This window comes from Chelonia mydas, chromosome 14 (genome assembly GCF_015237465.2).
Source record: "Chelonia mydas isolate rCheMyd1 chromosome 14, rCheMyd1.pri.v2, whole genome shotgun sequence".
NCBI lineage: Eukaryota > Metazoa > Chordata > Testudines > Cheloniidae > Chelonia > Chelonia mydas.
Window position 1 is genome coordinate 16,010,441 of NC_051254.2, and position 20,514 is coordinate 16,030,954.

The 20,514-nt window shown below is 49.4% G+C and overlaps 1 protein-coding gene across 4 annotated transcripts in view; it reads right to left on the minus strand.

The window, feature by feature from the left end:
* Nucleotides 1–6,275: 6,275 nt before the first annotated feature.
* RNF157 (ring finger protein 157) overlaps nt 6,276–20,514 on the minus strand; it is a 77,491-nt gene continuing 63,252 nt past the window's right edge. The window contains exons 18-20 of one of the 4 annotated variants that reach the window (XM_027834756.3): nt 19,017–19,127; nt 10,597–10,637; nt 7,589–7,728 (exon numbers count right to left, since the gene is read on the minus strand). In XM_027834756.3, coding sequence (XP_027690557.2) covers nt 10,597–10,637; nt 19,017–19,127 — 152 coding nt within the window. In that variant the 3' untranslated portion in view covers nt 7,589–7,728. The other 3 variants (XM_007072538.4, XM_037914275.2, XM_027834757.3) reach the window with 3 other exon arrangements.

A 20,514-nucleotide genomic window follows, 5' to 3' on the forward strand; every position in this document is an offset into this window, starting at 1 on the left:
ATAAGATGTCGCTTTTCTCCTTGCTCCTTTGTGCTTCCAGCACAACACCCCTGGGTGCCACTCAGGATGTACCTGCTCCCCCATAAAGAACCCTAATTCCTTGTGCTTCTTCACTAGGAATCAGGGAGGCCCTTAAACTTCCAGAGGCCAGGTGGGTTTGTTAGGCCTGGTCTACACTACAAACTTACATCAGTATCATTATGTCCCTCAGGGGTATGAAAAATCCACCTGCCCCGAGCAATGTAGTCATACCCACCCAATGCCCCGCAGACAGCGCTAGGTTGACTGGAGAGCTCTCCTCTCGGGGAGGTGGACTATGCCCAGCATAGTAGCATCTCTATTAAAGCGCTGCAGTTGTGCCCCGGCAGCGCCGTATGTGAAGATGAGCCCTGAGTAAGGGGCAGCCTGGCCTCCTGGAGATTCCCAGCCAGTCATTACAGGGGAAACCCTGTCGGCCTTACCCTGCATCAGCTCCATCCGTACGGAGGGGAAACTTCCACTGAAGTTAACGGGGAACTCACCTGAGTCAAAGAAAGTTAAATCATGAGCCAGCCTCTCCAGATTCGGCCCTGATGTGATTGTTCCCCAGTCTCCAAGATCAACAGAGAGGAAATCCATTCCTGTGGGGCATGATAATCAGCGTTTCCCTTTTAACATAATATGCCCAGCTTTAAAAGGAGACGCAATGTTGATGCCAGACTGATTAGCTCACTCTCTCCCCCCGCCCCACCCCGTGATATGGCATTCAAGCAACAGGGCAAGACTGGGAATTGAAGGGATCTAGTCTCTAGTCTTTCATCTACCACAGGCTTTCTGGGTGACCCTTGCGCAAGTCACTTACTCACTCCTAGCCTCAGTTTCCCCAGGCGTGGGATAATAATACAGACCTACTTCACAGGGATATTGTGATGATCAGTATTTGTTTATTTGTATTGCAGTAATCTCTAGACATCCCAGTTATGGACCAGGGCCCCTTTGTGCTAGGCGCTGTACAAACACCCCCGCCCCGGGGAGGTCGCTGCCCCAAAGAGCTTACAATCTAAGTAACATCCATCAGTTCCTTTACAGTGCTTTGCAATCCATGGATGGAAGGTGCTATAGACATGCAAAGTATGGTTTATTAATTACTCATCGGCATCAAACTCCCCGTCCTACACTCACAGAATCATTCCATTTGTTTTCTTTCATCAGTTGTACTTTACTTAGAGTTGATCACAGCCTTCGTTGTGGGCTCTCCACCTCTTTTTTGCTCTTCCCCCACCCTTTATAAAACTCCTTTTTTTGCATCCCCTCTCTCCTCTGGGTCAGTGAGAAGTGAATAATGTAGAATAATTTCAACCCCTTGTGCAAGAATGTGGGGCCATTTGTCCTGACTAATCCTCAGCCATGTTTCTGGCTAATGCATGCCACCTGCTGATTGTAACCGATCACTACATTCTCTCAGTGACCCAGACCTGTAGGCAGACCCAGCAGCTGAGTCATCACGGATCAGCTGCATTCTGCCTTGCTGAACAGCATTGTACCAGATGCTCCAACCAAAATAGGGTGACCAGATGCCCCGATTTTATAGGAACAGCCCCGATTTTTGGGTCCTTTTCTCACATAGGCACCTATTACCCCCCAACTCCTGTCCTGATTTTTGACACTTGCTGTCTGGTCAGCCTAAACCAAAACCTCTAGATCCATTTCATCGCTAGGAAGAGAAACCATTCAGAGCTTACAGGGGAAGGAGCTTCTTCCTTATCTGAGCTTTCTGATCATCACAGCTAAGAAAAGGGAGAGCAAAACATCCCTATTCATGCTCCCTGTGTCTTTATAATGCCAAATGTCTTTGCCCACACACAGAAAGGTGCTTGAAAAACTGGCTTGTGCAGGTTTTGTCTGGCTGGCGACCTGGCTGAGATACAAGGGCCCAAGCCTGCTTTCAACTGCACCCTGTAAATCTGGAGAACTCCACTGAAGTCAGTAAAGTTATTCTGAATTTCCTTCAGTGTCACTGAGAGAAGATTTTTGGCCCTTAATAGATGTGTGATACCTTTCATTAAACATACTTTTAAGCACCAAGAATATTCTTGAAGCAAAATTTGGAACTGGTTTCCTTTCTTTGCAAGTTTATGACAGATGAAGATCTAGGTTAATTAGGCTGAGCAGTGAGTGAAGAGGGCCGGCAAGTGCATCTGTGAATGGATGGTAGCACTAGGACCCTGCTCCTGGAGACATAAGCACGATCAAGACAGTGCTGCACATCCCGAGGAGTTGAGCTAAGGGCTAGTGAGGACGTTCTTCAACTTTCCCCATTTAAGTACCCTAACAGTTAGATCCCCCACCCCCAGGGAACCAGGTCTCCTCCAAACCTCTCAGTCACCCATTGTTGGCAGCTCAAAATGTTTTGTTCTTTGACCCCTCAAGAAGGACTTTCCCTATCCCTGGTGGGTCATGGCCCAAAACTGGAGAACCACTCCACTAGAAATGGCTAGGATGAGTGTCTCTTCACTTGTGGCAAGGGGTCATGTAAGCTTCCCCTGGAAAGCTCTGCCGGCTTGCCTGACACTTGCCTGCAAACCACCCTGCTAGTGTAATGCTGGCCACCCAAATGGCTCTTCTAAAGGATCTCACCTGGGCTTCTCCTGAGCACCAAATGCCCATCAGGGAGGCAGAGTTCCCCAGTAGGAATTACTATAATGCTGCCAAAGTGAATGTGAACCCACGTCTCTCCTGGGGGAAGGTTGCTACAATACATTAGCCCACCTGGCCACCCAGATTCACTCACGTGTTCAGTTTATAGCAATAAGCTAAAGGTAAAGTCAGGAATCACCCTATACTACCAGCTTAAGCAGTCACTTCATGTGAGTACCTTAGGCGGTGCTCCATTTCCCTGTTTCTTCGCTGCTGTTCTGCAGCTCCCTGGGTGGCTCAGACGGGCTCAGCTGGTTTAAAGGTCTCTGTTAAACTTAATGGACACTCTCTTCCAGAACTGGGTTGTCAGAAAAGGCAAAGAGCAAAGACACCTTCATTCCTTCCTAGTCCAGGAGAACTTCCCCTGCAATGCACCAGGACTCCCACTCTCCATGCTCCTGGTGAAACAGGCCCCAAGAGTTCTTTATGTCCCCTTTTTAGCCAGGAGAGAGAAAGCCTTGGTAAGCGTGTAACGTAGCCATCATAGGTTTGCACATAACGTACATTGTTGTCCTTCCGCTTACCCTGGTGCCAGTGTGTAATGCAGGGATGCTGGGAAGCAGAAACCCTCAGGTTCCCCTGAACGGGCTAGCTTTTCCTTCCAGCAATAAAAAGTTTCATTATCCAGTGGGCCATACAACAGGGCAAATCTGGAGTTACCCCACCAACTGAAGTGGAATTACTCCACAGGTGTAAGCAAGTGTGGAATATGACCAACCATCTAAGTGGTGCATTTAGGGAACATGTAGCAGAACTAGGGAGAGCCTGCCTTCTCTCTCTTGCTTTCCTTTCTGACTGACCTGAGGACCCAGACCCTCCTGCCCTCCCCTTATTAGCCTGTAATTACTATATGGCACTTCAGTTCTGACCTGCAGAGCAGAATAAACAATGGCTGCTAAACTGGCTCCCTGCACTGCATAGAGAGAATGTTGCAGCCAAGGAATCTGGCCCGGTAACCTCTCCCCAGTCTCTCTGGACATACACTAGCAGGGGAAGGCAGGAGACCTGAGCATCCTAGAGCAGATAAGGTGGAAACCTTGTCTATGTTACAACTGAGCCAGGCCTGGCCTTTACCATCTGCTCAATGATAAGACTCTTGATTTCCAGCCAGCACCCAGCCCTGGTATGGCTGCTCAGACTGGGCTCCAGTGAGTCTCCACCAAGGAGAGGCTGAAGTGTTGTCTCACTGGTTAGAACAGGAAATCTGCCCTAGAGCCTGATGCAAAGGGTGGAGAGCATGGGGCAGGGCAGAAATTGACCAGGTGAGAGAGGACTACCATGGCAACTTGTCAGGAGCCCCAGGACTGCCCTCAACAGACCTAGAGATCCACTTGATTTTAAAATTCAAACTCAAAGCCATAGTTCCCACACTGGGCTCTTTCCTGAGAGAGGAACAGAAACTGAGTTTACCACATTACCCTGCAGCTGGTCAGCGTTGGCCTTAACCTGCACCGATGGGACAGGCTGTCCAGCACTACAAGTTACAATTTGTGTGCTTTGGGATGTCCCTGTCTGGCAGAATCTTTAGCTTTTGGAGAGACTGCAGATCCCCTCCCCAGCCCCCTTAGCTGGTCGCTCAGGACAAGGAGAAATTCTGCCAGAGAAGTGCAACATGGAAGCTGTATCTTAAGGGCCAGATTCCAAACACCTGCAGCTCCCATTGGCTTGGGTGGAACTTGCAGCTGTTCAGCACATTTCCAGAGCCTAAAGGGATAAGAGCTCTTTGCACAGAGGAAGCAGCAGTCGCACTGGCTGAGCCCTGGCCTGGCACCTTAGAAAAGGTAAAAATGGACCAGAAAACTGTCAAGGAAATGGACCCCTTCCCTGTGCAAACACAACCCACGATTCCTCCCATGTAAACAAGTTTATTCACTGTTAGAATCATGCAGCAATAAGTACATAGTGCACCACGGCCTTTGCCAAGTGCCCCGGCGTGTATACAGGGATGTACATCCCCCCCCGCCCTGGGGCATGCACCCGCAGGAATAGAATCACTCTGCAGTTGCAGGTGGGGATCGTGCCACCCGCGTTCCGCTCCAAGGATCATTCTGGGCTCTGCACAGTGAGAAGCTCAGACATGCAGCTCATGGGGTCTGACCGCCTTTCTCCTCCTGCGGGAAAGAGCCGAGGCCCCAGAAAGGTGGGGTCCACCACGCTCAGCCCACACCTGACACACAGCTGTTGCACGGAGAAAACAGAGCGAGGGGAAGAAAAGCGGGGAGGGTTCTGTCTGCTATTGGTTCAGCTGTCTGTCGTATTCTACAGCAATGGGCCAAAAGGCTCCAACTCCCCAAAAGCTACTACGACTACTACTGTTGATTGCTGCAGTGGTTTTTATTGAGGGCTACTTCAGGTAGGGACTATAACAAAGACTCAAATGATTCCTGGCATCCCCTGTCTGCACGTGCCCTTGGGCTTCTCAGTTGGGCCCTTTGGGAACTGCGGGAGAAGCCAGGCCTTCCCTCTGTCCCAAGGGCAAGCTGAATGGCTGCCGCTGGGGGTCTGCTACGCTTTGCCCCGCCTTGTCCTGCATTCTTAAAGGGCCCGCCTCTCTGGGCTCAATCCGTGCCCTTTGCCATGCTGATCCAAGACTAGCAGGTCAGGCCAGTACCCCCACCTCCCCCAGAAATCGAAAGGAGTGAAAAGTGGGGGTGGAGTGGGAGGAACGGTACCAGCGGTGGAAGGTCGGGGGGCGATGCAGCACACGCATCGTTGTTTGCCGACGCTCTCGGCAAGGTGCTTTCGAGCAGGGGCGGGCAAACTTTTTGGCCTGAGGGCTGCATCGGGTTTCTGAAACTGTACGAAGGGCCAGTTAGGGGAGGCTGAACCTCCACAAACAGCCAGGCATGGCCTGGCCCCCTGCCCCCTATCCGACCCCTCCTGCTTCTCGCCCCCTGACAACCCCCCCAGGACTCCTGCCCCATCCAACCACCCCTTCTCCCTGTCCCTGACTGCCCCCAGAACCCCTGCCCCTGACTGCCCCCGCCGCCCCATCCAACCCCCCCCGACTGCCCCCTTGCCCCCATTCAACCCCCCTGTTCCCTGCCCCCTTACCGCACTGCCTGGAGCACCGGTGGCTGGCGGTGCTACAGCCACACCGCCCAGAGCACCAGGACGGGCAGCCGCGGCTCTGCAGCCCCGCTGCCCAGAGCATTGCACCGGCAGCGCAGTGAGCAGAGGCCGCGGGGGAGAGGCTGGGGGCTAGCCTCCCGGGCCAGGAGCTCAGGGGCTGGACAGGAGGATCCCACGGGCCTAGTTTGCCCACCTCTGCTTTAGAGAGAAGGAACAAAGAGAGGGACTGAGTTTGTCCCTGCAATTGTTCCGGAGAGAGGGGCAGTGGCAGGCGCTGAGCCCCCTCCAGCGGAGACAAATGGAGCCAGTGTGGCGGCAGTTTGGAAGACTATGTGGAAAAGTCCCTTCACCGTCTCTGAGAGGCTGGCTGCTGGTCCCTTGCTGTGGCTTTCATTGTAGGGAACTAGGCTACCATTTCCCTGCCCCAGATCCTCTAGTTAGATACCAGACAGAAGCAAGGGCTGAAGATGAAGAAGTGAGCCCCCACCTCCAGGCCAATAATTGCCCTTCCTCTGATCTCGTGCTGAGTCACGGCTCAGAGCGGTGGGAGCTAGGTTATTGCTTGGGGTTGGTTTTGTGCCAGGAAGAAAGGCCTGGAGCCCGCAGGCTGGTTGGAGGGAGGAGGGTAAGGGGGACCGAGGGGATATTTTGAAGGTGAGAAAGCAGTCGCATTTAAAGCACGAATTTGCAGGCGTGACCCTCACGAGTCGGTCTCAGGGTAAAGACATCATCACCTGGCAGGGCAAGGGAGGGCTGAGCAAATGTGAATATGCACCTACATATGCACGGTCTTTTGCACGCTTAAGTGCACCTGCTCAGGTATGCCAGCCCTCATTTGTAAGCTCACCTGCTTGCATGCACCAGCATAGGTGTCCCCACGGATGTGTGTGAGCCGCCTCTTGGAGGCTCATCATGAGCACGAGCAGCCAAATCCTGTTCCCACTGAAGGCAATGGCTACGTTCCCATTGACTTTAACGAGATCAGGATTTAGTCTTACGTGGCTCAGGCCTTGGGGAAACTTATACCTGCAGCGTGCGTGCAGCTGAGCGAGTGAGGTGGATACTGCATGCTTGCGAGGTAGATGGATGTGAACTAATTGTGAGTGCCTTTAAATGCAGATGGACACAGGAGGGAGAGCCTGCCCATGGGCAGCTAGGCTTGCTCCCAGTCATGCTTCTCTTTTAACCAACCGCCAAGTGCAGATGGCACCCACCTCTCCAACCCAGAGGTGAACGCTCATTCTCCTCCCCCACTTCCCTGGAGGGAGGCCATCAGTGTCATGCAGACCTCCCACACAGACATCTCCTGCGGGGTCATGCACGCAGACCTTTCAGCGCTGCCCAGGGGCCCAGCTAAGAAGCTAGAGGCTCAAACTATCAGCGAAGACTGGAGAGAAGAGGCAGGAGTGGCGGATGCAAAAAAAATCGGCTCTTTCCTCCCCCTATTCCCTGGTCACAACACTGAAGGGGACAGGAGTGGGTGGCGAGAGAACCAACTAGCCGTTGGCTACAGCACGTGGACAGATGTCAGGAGGAGACTGGAAAGCCTCAGACCTGGGTAGCCACTCTTCCTTAATTCAAACAAAACCCCTTCTGCTGTTATTACGGTGAGCCCAGTTTGTCTTAGCATAAATATCGGGAAGGGGTCCACAGCGAGGAGCAATGAGATGTCCAGGTTCAATTGTGTAAAAATCAGTCCCGCTACATCTGCTGGATTTGAGGTGTTAATGCCCACAGAGCTGCTGCTCTGCATTTCTTTAGTGCTGGGGAAGTGTGGGGGGGTGGGGGACTTTGCCCTCCCTCCAGTGTGGTGCTGGAATGAATATGCAGTCCCCGAGAGGGTGGAGTCTCTTCAGACAGCCAGCAGGCCCATCATGCACTGCATATCTTCCTCATCTTCCAGGTTGATGCTCCTGGAAGACAGATGGTGCCTCTGGGCTGGCCTGCAGGTCAGGGCGTTGTCATCTGACCCCTTGATGCCTGGAGAAGAGAAGACAGTGATTACACGCTGCACAGTGGTGCCCACTGTCAGCAGAGAACGGGGGACCTCAGAGATACCACTTGATATTTTAAATCTTTAAATCTGGAATTGCCCTATAGTTGGAGAAGGATGGGACAGCAGCAGGGAGCTGGGGAAGCAGTTCTGCCAACAGCTGGGTTTTGGACTCTTTTTTGCAAAATTACAGTGGGCTGGTCTCCTCCCTGGGCCCCATTTTATCCAAAGTTCTAGAAGTTCATGGCCAGGGGCAGATTTTCAGCTAAATGTGTGAGTTCACAAACACTGGCACTCCAACGAGTCCCACGTTGCTTCGGCGCTTTGCAAACTACCAATGGTGATTCCAGCTAGAGGAGAACCTCATCTTACAGCAACCCATGCTGGGAAAAATGACTTCACTTTAACTGGCTTCCACCGTACGCTGCAGATCAAAACTGCTCCCTCAAAACAGCGCTGGTTTCAGCAGGACAAAGATCGCCCTGTAACGACTCAAAGGCTCCTTGCTGTGGAAACGACTGGGATACCCTAGTGCTCGCTTCAATCAGAATGTACAATGGCAACAACAATCCATTGTATGTCTTAATTACCTGGCTTCTGAACAGAGCCTGCAGCTGTAGATAAACTAAAAACATAATCCCCGTGCTGAGCTGGGATTTTTGCTCAGTGCAGGAAGCGTGTGTCTGTGTTAATTTAGGCCAAAGGCATTACACTTTTGCCCAGGAAATTTATGGCGCTTAGCCTGCCTACGGCACAATGCTAAACGAGGCGACTAACTCCCGTGAGTTTACAGCAAGGCTCACAAGCCTTGGAGTGTTTTGCTCCAGAATCAAAATGGCACCACCCCCATTGTTTGTTTATTTGCTGAGAGAATGAAGAAACGTCCCAGAAGAGGGGGATTCTCCCACCTCTCCATCTCTGAGACCTAGAAATCCAGTTTAGCAGCAGCAGGCTTTGCGGAGACACAAAACTAATCCTGGCATGACATCCTGAAAGGGCAATGTGTACGCCCCATTGTTGGGCTGCCACAGGATCCCCGGCCTGATGCCGCTGCTGAAAGCTACCATGGAGAAGCAGCATCAGGTTGGCACCTGGGATTGTTTTCTGGCTGTTGGCAAGGTCCCTGCAAATACTGGGCCATGCAAATCCAGGGTGCAGCTCCACTCACTGCCATGGAATTACATGAGGGATGAATTTGGTCCACCAGCTGCTTGCCCCTTCCTTCCTGGCTGCTGGGAAGATGGAGAGGGATCCCAGGGTTTAGCATTTTCCCCACCACTTTGTGTGCATTATGGAGGGGACTTGGGCCCCTGCCAAGACTAGGTAGGGCATAAGATGCTCCTCTTAGATCTGTTGGCCTCTCACTGCCACATGTGGGGCCAGAGCCAAAGGCTGCATATCACTGCTCTAGATACACAGGGGATTTTTTCAGGATTAAAGGTCACTGACTTGACATGTACTTTCTCACGGCATAAAGTCAACAGAAATCAGTCAAATCCAGCAGGTTAAGGGAGGCTGAAGACCTTAACTGCTAATGCACACAAAGAGGTCAGCAGGATTCTCAGGCTATAAAATGGGGATGTTGGATGAGGGGTAGGAGGGCTCTGTTCAGATTGTTAAAGGTATTTAAGTCCCTATCCTCAATTGATTTCAAAGGGAGGTAGGCACCTAACTACCTATAAAACTCTGGCCCTTATAGTCAACAAGAGATAAATGGTTTAAAACCCCACAGGAACTGCTTAGAAAAGGGAAGCGGGGTGATTTGGGGGTTAAAGCACTGGACTGGGATTCAGGAGACCTAGATTCAGTTCCTGACTCTGCCATTGACTCCCTGTGTGACCCTGGGCAAGTCACTGCTCGCACTGAACCCCTGACTTCAATAGCGCCAGATCAGGCCTAGTCCTCTGGGCCCCAGCTCTCAGGTCCTCATCTGTGAATGGCGGAAAATAACAATGCTCCCTTCGTGTGTCTTGTCTATTTAGTGGTCAGGTCATTGAGGGCAGGGACTGTCTCTCACTGTGTTTACATACAACACCCAGCACACTAGGGGTCTTCAGGCCTCACTGCAATGTAAATAATAAAATAAGAGGTTAACAATAACAAATGTCCCCTATTGGGCTAGATAGCCCCAACGAGGCCAAACAGAGCGGGAATCGGAAGATCTCTCCAGGGAGAAACCATTTTGCCTGATTAACTCCAACATGAACCAGAACCTGCACTCCCCATCCAAAGCAACATTCCATTACGCCATGGAGGGGTAATTTATTCCCCTACAAACCACCCCAGGGTATTATTTTGGGTTGGTTGTTTTTTTGCCAGGGGCACATGAACTGCACTGGGACTGGCTTTTTCCCTTTGCACGGGATGGGTAGCACACGCTGGCAGAACTCATCAAAGCCTTCACTGTTTGTTTTTAAACCACACCCAGTGGCGGGGGCAGGAGGAGAGCAGCCCAGCTTCAGAATAAGCCCCCCAACGTACAACCGGTCTTTCACGCTGGATCCAAGCAGCGGGCCCCATTCTCCATTGCCCTGCACTTTGCGGCATCCGTTATGCCAGTGCCCAGTGGGTGAAACGTTCTGCTCCAGGAGTGTTCGACACCCACTGTGCACTGGTGTCAATGACGACCCCAGATACAGAGCAATGGCGATCCAGGCTCATCGGGTTTGGAAATCCCCTCTTACATTCTCAAGGGGACACGCTCACCATCAAGGTGTACAGGGGCAAGGCCAGATTTTTTTCCCCATTAATCATGGCCTGTGGGCAATTTGGCTCATCAAGAGAAGTCTAAAAAAAGAAAAAAATCAAACAGTAAAAGGAGAGTGAGGGTTGTTCGGACTTTGCGTATCTCATACCTATTCGTCAATGTTTATAGGGCAGGACTCCGGAACCACGGCTGTTCAGCAGAAAAGACCAAAAGCAAATGGTGAACAAAAGACACACGCACAAAACAGAAACAGCAATACACAGGAGGTTGGTTACCCTGTGATCCTTGTATTACTGCAGGAGGTTCTCCATGCAAAACCCGCCACGCCCTGGCTGGGTTAACACAAGGCTCTGGCACTGTGCCCCAGCTCGGACGACGTTCCTTAGAGACCATCTGAGTTGGCCGTGATGGGAGAAATGGAAGGAACCCACCCTGGCTCCCTTCTGGGCGGAAGGGATAGATGTTGCACCCAAGGGACACTGTATTCCACACGTCATGCCATTAAAACTGCTGGGCTGGGAGACAAAGCCCTACAAAGCCACACGCTCCAGCAAATGGCAATTACCACTCGACTCTCTACAAGCTGAATGGCATGTTCACAGCATCTGAACGCCCAGGTTTACGGTGGAGTTCTCCACCCGTTACCACAGTCAGGAGTGCACGGTTAAATCTAACGGAAGAGAGAACAGCAAAAGACAAGTCTGGAGGACAGGGCCTGGACAGCTCACTTCTACAAGCCACGCTTCTTTTATGAAGAGAGACACAGATTTCCCCACTTTCCTGGGGGCTCTTCCTCCCAAACTCCTGTCCATCCCCCCGGGACCTGCATGGGTCCCTCACATCTGTCCCCGACTGCCAAAGAAAAAGAAACAAATGTGTCCTTGTGAAAAAAGATTACACAGCTTGGGTTCAGTTCTGGTTTGGGAGTGTTTGGATGGAGCTACACTCTGAACATTCCTGCCACCAAACCCAGTGGGCCTGATTCTGATTGCACCTGCCCTGGTTTTGCACCAGTTTATCTCCATTGATGTCAATAGAGATATTCCTGATTTAACCAGCGTAACTGAGAACAGGGTTAGCTCCATGGAGTTCACACTCCACAGACTTTCTGTGGGGGATGCCTGCAAGGTGTAGGGATCAAGTGGTCCAAGGGGGTTTAGGCTGGTGTTTTCAAAGGACCTAACGTAGGTAGAAGCTCAAATCCTGCAGAATTTGAGTGTGAGTTCAGCACCCAATTCCCATGGAACTCTGACAATACATACCGATGAACCCTCTCATGCATCCTCTGCCACTAGAATTACTCTGGGAAAATCCACTGTTGGGAAAACCTTTGTTTGTGAAGTGCCTCAGAGCCATTTTCTCCCGGCCCCTGGGCACTAAGTAGTCAAACACTTGTTTGTACGATGTATTATAGGATATGTATTACACCACAGACCCCAAAGTGATTGAGAAACTATGGGCCTGACTCTATTTCTACTGACTTAAATAGAAGTAGGACCACATGCTAGAAGCACTCCTACAAGGAACCCTTTTACTGATAGTGAATTGCAGCCCCTATAATGATATGCTTACTTAGAATATATTATTCAGGCACTAGATGTCTGTGCTTTAAAGTGTTCCAAACAGGGAGCGGCCCTGGTGAACAAGGAAGACAAAGCTAGAACTCAAGTTGGGTAAAAGCCTATTTGTTTGGAACGGAGTTTGTAATCTTTTTTTTTTTTTTTTTTTTTTTTTAAACAAATGGCTCTTGCTTAAGACAGTGATTCCATATATTATGACAGCTATGACTGGGATAAAACAGATCAGCTTTTAAAACAGTGAGCTGAAATATTACATATTTCCAGAGAGGAAGAGAATACCTCAGCCTTGTTTACCCAAGAGATAGTTGTCCATATGAGCTCTGTCGGATGCTCATTTTATATTGCAATGTCCAAAGATAATACTGGGCAATTTACTAAGCACACTCTCTTGGCCTTTAATGTAGCTATGCTTTGCTGAAAGAAGTGTTATGGCAGAAAGTAAATTTACAGAAGCATCATGTAAACAGAATGTGCTACCACCAGGCAGCTTTCTATGGAGGGCTGTGCTGTGTACCTAGTGGAGTGAATTACTCTAAAAAGTAAACAACAATCAAAATGAAATAGTATGAGCTGGACTCTGAATTCATGTCAGTGCAGTTTGACATGGGTATATTCCCACTGATTTCAGAGGAGTAACATCTGATCTATACTGACAGGAGTTCAGAACTGGGCCCAATGGCCAAAATTTACAAGGCTTCTGAGCTAAATAAAGGATGCATTACTCAGAGGTGTTGATGCATTCACAGTTTCTTTCCAGTGCAGTAAATGAAGGCTGCCCTTGATCAGCAACTTGGAAAATGTAAGCCCTTAATAAAAGTTGCTATCTCTGGACACCCACACAGCAAAATAAGGTTCCAATTTAACTGAGATGTACACAGTATATTGCAAAGTGTGTCCATTTAAACTGCCTGCTTGCTTTCGTCAGTAATACAGTACCTTCAAATCATTCCCCAGGAGCAGAGTTATCTTTAGCTAATGGACATTAGGGGCCTAATTCTGATTTACACTAATGCTCCTTTACATCACACTGTTTACACTCACTTTACAATGCTCTGGCATTTTTGCATCAAAGATTATTTGTGGAATTCTATGTTTCTAATGTTAACTGATTTTCATTTCGAGGTTGAGCTAAAGAGCTACACAAGTAAATCTCCAGGTCCCAGAGGTGACGGAAAATTAACAAGATGAGAAAATCCATTAGGACCTAGACATTGCATCACTAAGAAGGCTCTTTATATAGAACTGGATTAGCAAGGAGAGTCCTTCAAAGATCAGAAGGCAGCATTCCACAGGGAGACTTGATGCAGAGAAATATGGTATTGATTACATACACTCCCCCCACCCCACCCCGACGTCAGAGAATCATAGAAATGTAGTGCCGGCTTGGACCTCGGTCGAATGGTTCCGAGATTGCTCCAGCTACTACCTTAAGAACCCGATGATGAATTTCATCAGGCCCCGCTGTCTTGAATACATCTAGCTTATCTACATTTTCTTTAGCCTGCTTTGGCTTGCATTCCTACCCCCTTGTTGTTAATATTAATTACACTGGGTATCTGGTCACCATTAACCTTTTCAGTGAAGACTGAAGCAAAATAGGCATTAAATACCTTATTAGCTCTCCTTCCCTGCTCAGTTGAAAACCTACAATTTCCTCCGTCTTTCTCTTGCTTCAATGGTCTTTTAATCAGATCCATAATGACTAACTCTTGGAAGAGCATCCGTAATAGAAGTTAAGCCATTTGAAATAAGCCTGCTGCAAAAATGCTTATGCTTCTAGTAATTTAAATAATTACAACAAGGGCCCTTGCCTGACTTTAAATCTGCTGAAGATTCAGAATAGCCTGTCATGTTTATTTAAACCTTGTCCCCGCTGTGAGGTCGGCAGCGTAACTGAGACCGTCCTGTGCTGTATCAAGTCTCCCTGAGGGATGCTGCCTTGTGATCTTTCCAAGGATGCTCCTACCTAATTCTCTTCCAAAAAGACATCCACAGCAGTGAAAGGAGTGATCAAGTGTCTCCGCTTTCATGTATCATTTCCAAAGCTGGCCATTTATCATTGAAAAAGTCATTGGTTTAACATGGCAGCCTCCCTCAAACCCCCCCGCCCCAAATTACAGAAAACACAGGGAGGGGAGCCCTGGGGCAACACCATTTTGGGCAACATTCTTTGTCTTTCAATAAAAAATAAATTCCACCATTTAAAAATCCAGGTCATTCTTGGATGCTGCACAACACCGGATGTTTACAGATTCACATTGATGAGAACCGACCGAATGCTGCTCGGCCACACGCTGCCTGGAGGTGGAAAGACCACAATTCCTTGTGAAAACACCACAATGGGCAAGTTTTTTGTCACATACCCCATGATGGTGACAAAAAAAGCCTTACACAGTTCAATGGTAGCGTGGTCACAGCTTTCAATCGCCTCCAGGATCCTGGATGCAATCAGAGCTGCTCATGCAATTTTCCTGAAATTGTCGCATGAGCGTGCACATTCTGACAACGGCTGGGTGCACTGAATCTGCAGCTCAGGTTTGCCCTGTTCTGAATAGCTGGCTGCTTCTTGCTGTGCGTGCTGCTTTCTGCATCCATTATCTCAATTTGTAGGTGGACATGTGGCATGCAAACTTTGGAAAACGCATCTCTTTCCAGAAAACGTAGCTGTCTTCAAGGTCAGTTTTGTTTCAAAACGAAGTAAGTTGGAACAGGTAATTCACGGAGATTAAATGCATACTAGGCTCTTGCTGCTGCTGGTGCATAAGGCAGAGAGAAGACAGTCCGGGTTGGGATGCGTGCGGCAGAGCGAACCCCACAGCAGAAAGGGCATTATAAAATAGATACTGAAAGTGACAAAGAAACAGGACATTTTTCTCATGGTCTCCACCTCTTTGTGCATCAAGATTGACACATGAATATATGTGGGGCAGATCCTCAGCTGGTGGGAAACTGACTTCAGTGGAGCTTATACACCAGCTGAGGATCTGGCCTGTGCGTGCCTGTACTGTACTGCACAGAGTTGCTCCTTTTCTCTGATGATTCAATAACCTGTTCAATAAGGGCCAGAGCCGATGTCCACTGAAGTCAACAGGAGTCATTGGATCAGGCCTTAGATCTACTATGAATCATCTGTTTCATCAGGAATCATCCACCTCATGATTCATCACATAACTTCCTCTCATAGAATCATAAAGGATTAGGGTTGGAAGAGACCTCAGGAGGCCATCTAGTCCAACCCCCTGCTCAAAGCAGGACCAACCCCTACTAAATCCTCCCAGCCAGGGCTTTGTCAAACCAGGCCTTAAAAACCTTTAAGGATGGAGATTCCACCACCTCCCTAGGTAACCCATTCCAGTGCTTCACCACCCTCCTAGTGAAATAGTTTTTCCTAATATCCAACCTAGACTTCCCCCACTGCAACTTGAGACCATTGCTCCTTGTTCTGTCATCTGCCACCACCAAGAACAGCCTAGCTCCATCCTCTTTGGAACCCCCCTTCAGGTAGTTGAAGGCTGCTATCAAATCCCCCCTCACTCTTCTTTTCTGCAGACTGAATAAACCCAGTTCTCTCTGGACTGACTTCCATTCCATCTACACCTCCTCTATCTATCTCTAGAGATCTGTGTTTCTATCCACGCTACCGACCCTCAGCATCTATTATCTGAGTCAACTTTTCACCAAAGAAACACTGTAGGAAGGAAACCCATAGAATAAACTCAGAACTAAGGAGGTAGGGGGAGAATAAAGGACTGGATCCTGGAGTAAAATGAAAACCCAGCCCCTGTTAAACCAGCTAGCTTTCATGAAGTGCTCTACAGAGTCGGTTAGGAGTCACTCTGGGGAAGGGGAAAAGGAGAGATGTTGGTCAGAGACTGGAGAACAAGTTGAGAAGAGGAAACTCAGGATCAGAACATGCACAGAGCCTCTGCCCCTAGTTGATCCACAGACACCGGGCAGGTCCGTGTGAGGCGGCTGGGGCCATGTGTATCTGTGGACAGGCAACCTTAAGGTACTGTGCTCCATTGCGGTTCACGTATGCATTCCCCACTCAGCCCCCATCTCCCCCAGGTGAGTAGTGCTGTCTGCTTTGAAGCAGGAGATGGATTCAAGCAGAGATGCAGTGTGCCCCGAGCAGGGCTAGGAGACCCGTGCTGCGCCCCACGCACAAGGCAGGAGAGAGCTCTGCAACGGGATTCACAAGCAGCAAAGCCACCAAACAGCCATGCAGCCTGGAGGATGGACACCACTTCTCACGGCCATGTACTCAGTGCCCAATTTATTCCACAAGGGCTCCACAGATTTGGCCTTCTCCATGTACCATTAAACACAGCAGGAGCTACGCCCAGTAGAGCCAGGTTCTGCTCTTGGTTACGTGGATGCAAACCATGGCAGTAACACTACTGAACCCAATGCGGTTGCTCTGGATTCACAGCAGTGGAATATGGCAGAATTTGACCCCGAGTATTTATTCAACCTTCCTTATCTGCCACAACATGGCTGATTCATTAACAAAACCCCAGATTAGAAAAAGTAATAACCACAGGAGCGTGGTCTAAAACACCACCTTAACAAGACCTTCGGGTAGGATGCTCCTGGCTCTGGGCTACTATGAGGAGTCACTTCTTACCGGATCCGGAGCATACAGGGAGGAGCCGAGTGTCTGATGTGGCCCAATCATTCCCACCACCCCTGCATGTGGAAGCTTTAAACCAGCTGCCAGCCCAGGAGAAAGGCATTTGAATGCATAATTTGCTGCCTTTACTCCAGGCTCTGTTCCATGGCCGGACCCTGTATGGTCTTGACCTCTTGGCTGCATTTCCCCAAGTGGAATAAACTGCAACAGAACTAGGATGGCTGCCATGGGAGGGGAGGCGACTGAGGAGGAAGCACCAGTGTTTTTTGGGTGGGGTTAGAAAGGATTCCCCCGCCCACAACAGCTAATAAAACTAGGTCCTCTGGAGGTTTCTCCAAATATGTCAGGTCTACAGCGGTCAGGGAGCCACCTGATTTACAGCTCTGGGGAAGGGGTGTATGGGAGGGATAGGCAGGGTTGCATTCAGCTTGTCCACAAATTTACTGATATGGGGCCAAAAAATCAGTCTAGTAGTGTCAAGGGGTGAATTTGAACCAGTGCTGGGGTCAAACGCTCTTCCTCTTTTCCCTTTTGCTGACGCTGGCCTGACAACTCCTTCTTGCCCCCATGACACTTAAGAAAGCAACCCTGATAAGTAGGAAAGATCCCACAGCAACTCTGAATTGTGATCCTTTATCCCCATGCCTACTCCCACCCAGACACATTCAGGGACTCTCAATAAATTTGTGACGTTGAGCAACCCTGGGTGTGGGAAGGACAGAAGCATGGATTGAGAAAACTGTGTTGGGACAGAGTGAACATGAACTTTCACACAGATGGAGTCCAGTGAAAACAAACTCAAGAGAAAAATACAGGAGAGACGGGCCCATACTTAGTAAAAAAAATGTGGCAGGAAAAAATGGAGAGAGAGAGAAAGAGTTAAGAAGTTGGGAGGAGAGATGGGTCTTTTGGGAGCCCCAGTGGAGGAATAGTAAAACCAGCAATAACTAGACTGTATTTACACCCATTCATTGGCTACCCCCCTATTCACTTGCTTTGTGGATGGCACTTTCTGAAGCATTAGATCAGAACAGGTCTACAGGATGCCTGGAAGCAACTGACCCGTGGCCACGGCTCATTCTTTATTTGGAAGGAGGAAGAGGGCCTGGTGGAATTTTGTGCTGTTCTTTTGCCAAGTCTGAAAGCTACTGGATGTCACAGACTATGAGCCAGGTCGGCTGCTGGTACAAATCAGTGCGGCTCTGCTGAAGCTGACAGATCTACTCCAATTTACCCCAGCAGCCAATCAAGGCCTGTGTTACTAAAACAATCTATTTTCTGCTCACAAGCAGCATACATTCCGACGTCTAACCAGCAGACCCGCCCCTGCTGGGACTAAGATGCGGCCTACGCTACGAAAAGCCACCATGTTGGAAGAACCACCAGTAACAACACAGTAGCCCCTGTCCCAGTTGAGACCCAGTTTGGCTGTGCAGCGGACACAGGCGTGAACCACATTTCCCCCTTGTGGGACTGCAGCATGATTCAGAACCGTGGATAAAGCCTGGCTCCTGTCCGCATGACCAGACCAAAGCTGGTTTTCACTGCACTGCAGGCTAAGGCGCATAACTTCATGGGGAAGGTGGGACCCAAAGGCAGACACTGGCCAGTAAATAAACAAATGATGATCATCCAATGACCGTCCTCCATAAACTAGCCAAGCTGCCTAGGCAGGTAGAAACCCCCACCAAGCCAGCATCATTCCTCACTCATGCTCAGCGAGCGCTGACAAAATGGGGAGAAGAGCAAAGCTTCTCACAGGACCCCCCCCGGGCCTCCTGAGAGGTCTGTCCTACGGTGTATTTCTAGGTTCCCTTTTGGACCCTTTTCCTTAGAGACCCAGAACAGCAGGTTTGGGAGCAGTCAGGAAAGGGGAGATCACTGATCTTCTCCCTTGGCCCAGAGCTGCCTGGCTACAAAATACGGTATTGTGCTACGGGCCCCGGCTCCCTGTCCCACCCTCTCACCTGGGTGAGTGCTGCATGGCTTGAAAAGGAGACAGGGATGGTTTTGCTTCAGGGCTCACCCAATAAGCCACAGAAGGCCGAGACCTTCTGGCCAACAGAGGCAAAGGATTCATTTCACAGCCTTCCGTGACAACTCAAGCGGGAGTAGGAGACCTGCAGTCCTTCCCTGCCCCAGCGGCCCTGATCCAGGACTATGCTCGTAAGAAGGTGGGCACTACCATGGAACATCGTCAGCCTGTTTCCAGATGATCTGCCGCTCCCAGCTGCCTAGCTACGCACACACGCCCGTTGCGGCGGGACAGAAGTGGGGAGTGAGAGATAGGGAGAGTGGAAATTCCGTCCCCTCCTCCCCCAAACCAAAGTTCATGTTCAGCAGACTGCCACTCACCAGGGAAGCAGGCCTCAGAGCACAGCTTATTGTCCAGCGCTTTCACGCTCGAGATGTCAATGTCATTGTTATTGTCACACTCCATACCTAGGAAAGCACCTGTCCTCTGGCCTGTAACGGAGTTAATGCAGTTAGAGAGGCAATTGGGTCCCCCCCTTGTAAAATATAGGAAGAGAGACGGAAATCAAATGTAATTACATAGCTCTAAAAACGACAACGAGAACTACATGGGTAGAGAGTGGACAATAAGGAGTCAAATCAGTGTGCGTGCGTTTGTTTCAAGCCATCCTGCTCTGTTTCCCCAGCCGCCTCCTTTCTTGTGCCATGACAACTGATGTCACCAAGGAGGGCTGTGGAATCCAGGAGGATACTTAACAGAAACATCTGTAAGAGCAGTAATTATGCAGGTGAAAAGGCAGAGAAGAGAGTAGCTAGGAAAAGCTAAAGAAAGCAGCTAGTAAGATTACTCCCTGTCCATGCTTTTGTTTGCCTCTGGTCTCTATCGGATGCATTTCAGAATATGGGGCTGTGGGGCTTAAAAATAAAGACGAACACAATCGAATCTCACGGTGCTAATCGATGGAGATAACCACTGCCACCTCCCCCAAAATACAAACTGCTGGCAATCTCTCCCCACTTTCAGCACGGAGGTAACTATCAATCAGACATAATTTACAAAATACACAACTGTCAGGTTCTGCAAAATCCTACTCCATCTTTCTCTGATGGTGCTATTATCATCTAGATAAAGGGCAAATGAGTAGATCTGTGTCTGTTTCTCCTCGCTCATGCCCATTTTACACATGGGTAAGTCAACTGACTGCCAAAGAAATACTCCCAATTTACACTAGTAAATCCACCTCCCTTTGCCCAGAGACTTCTGCCTTGGAATACTGTGTGATCCAATGCTCTGGGAAATCAATGGGAAGATCTCCACTGATTGGGGCATGAGATCAGTTCCTCAGCAAGAATGGCATCAGATCCTTTGTGTCGGAGCTGCAAAATTTTCACAGCTGATTTATCGACTGTTGCATAATGAAGCCGGATGAGTATTAAAGTGAACTGCAAGGGTTAACATGAATGAACAAAAGACATTTCACACCGCTGCAGTCTTGAGGATGATTATTTTAAGTGTGTTTTTGTTGATTTGCTAGTTGTCAAATTTCAGTCATTGTGGAATGAGCCCCCTAGTCATCAGGGCTAATTAGCAAGATTCTACCATAAAGACACAAAACAGCAGAGTCTGTGCTCTGTTATTTTTGCATGGGAAAATGCAACACTTCGCGGAAGGAGATAAATGGTTTTTCGGGGTGGTTTGGCGACCTTTTTTTTGGCTTCACATCTAACCAGAGATGCACAAATATGGAAAGGGGAACTGCTCTGGGTTGACCAGAATGGGCCTTTATTTCTCTGTGCTAATCTAAGGACTTCCACTGCGATGGTCCAGGGGACTAATAAACCCTATGCTGTTTTGAAAATGATGCTCGCGTGTCACGGC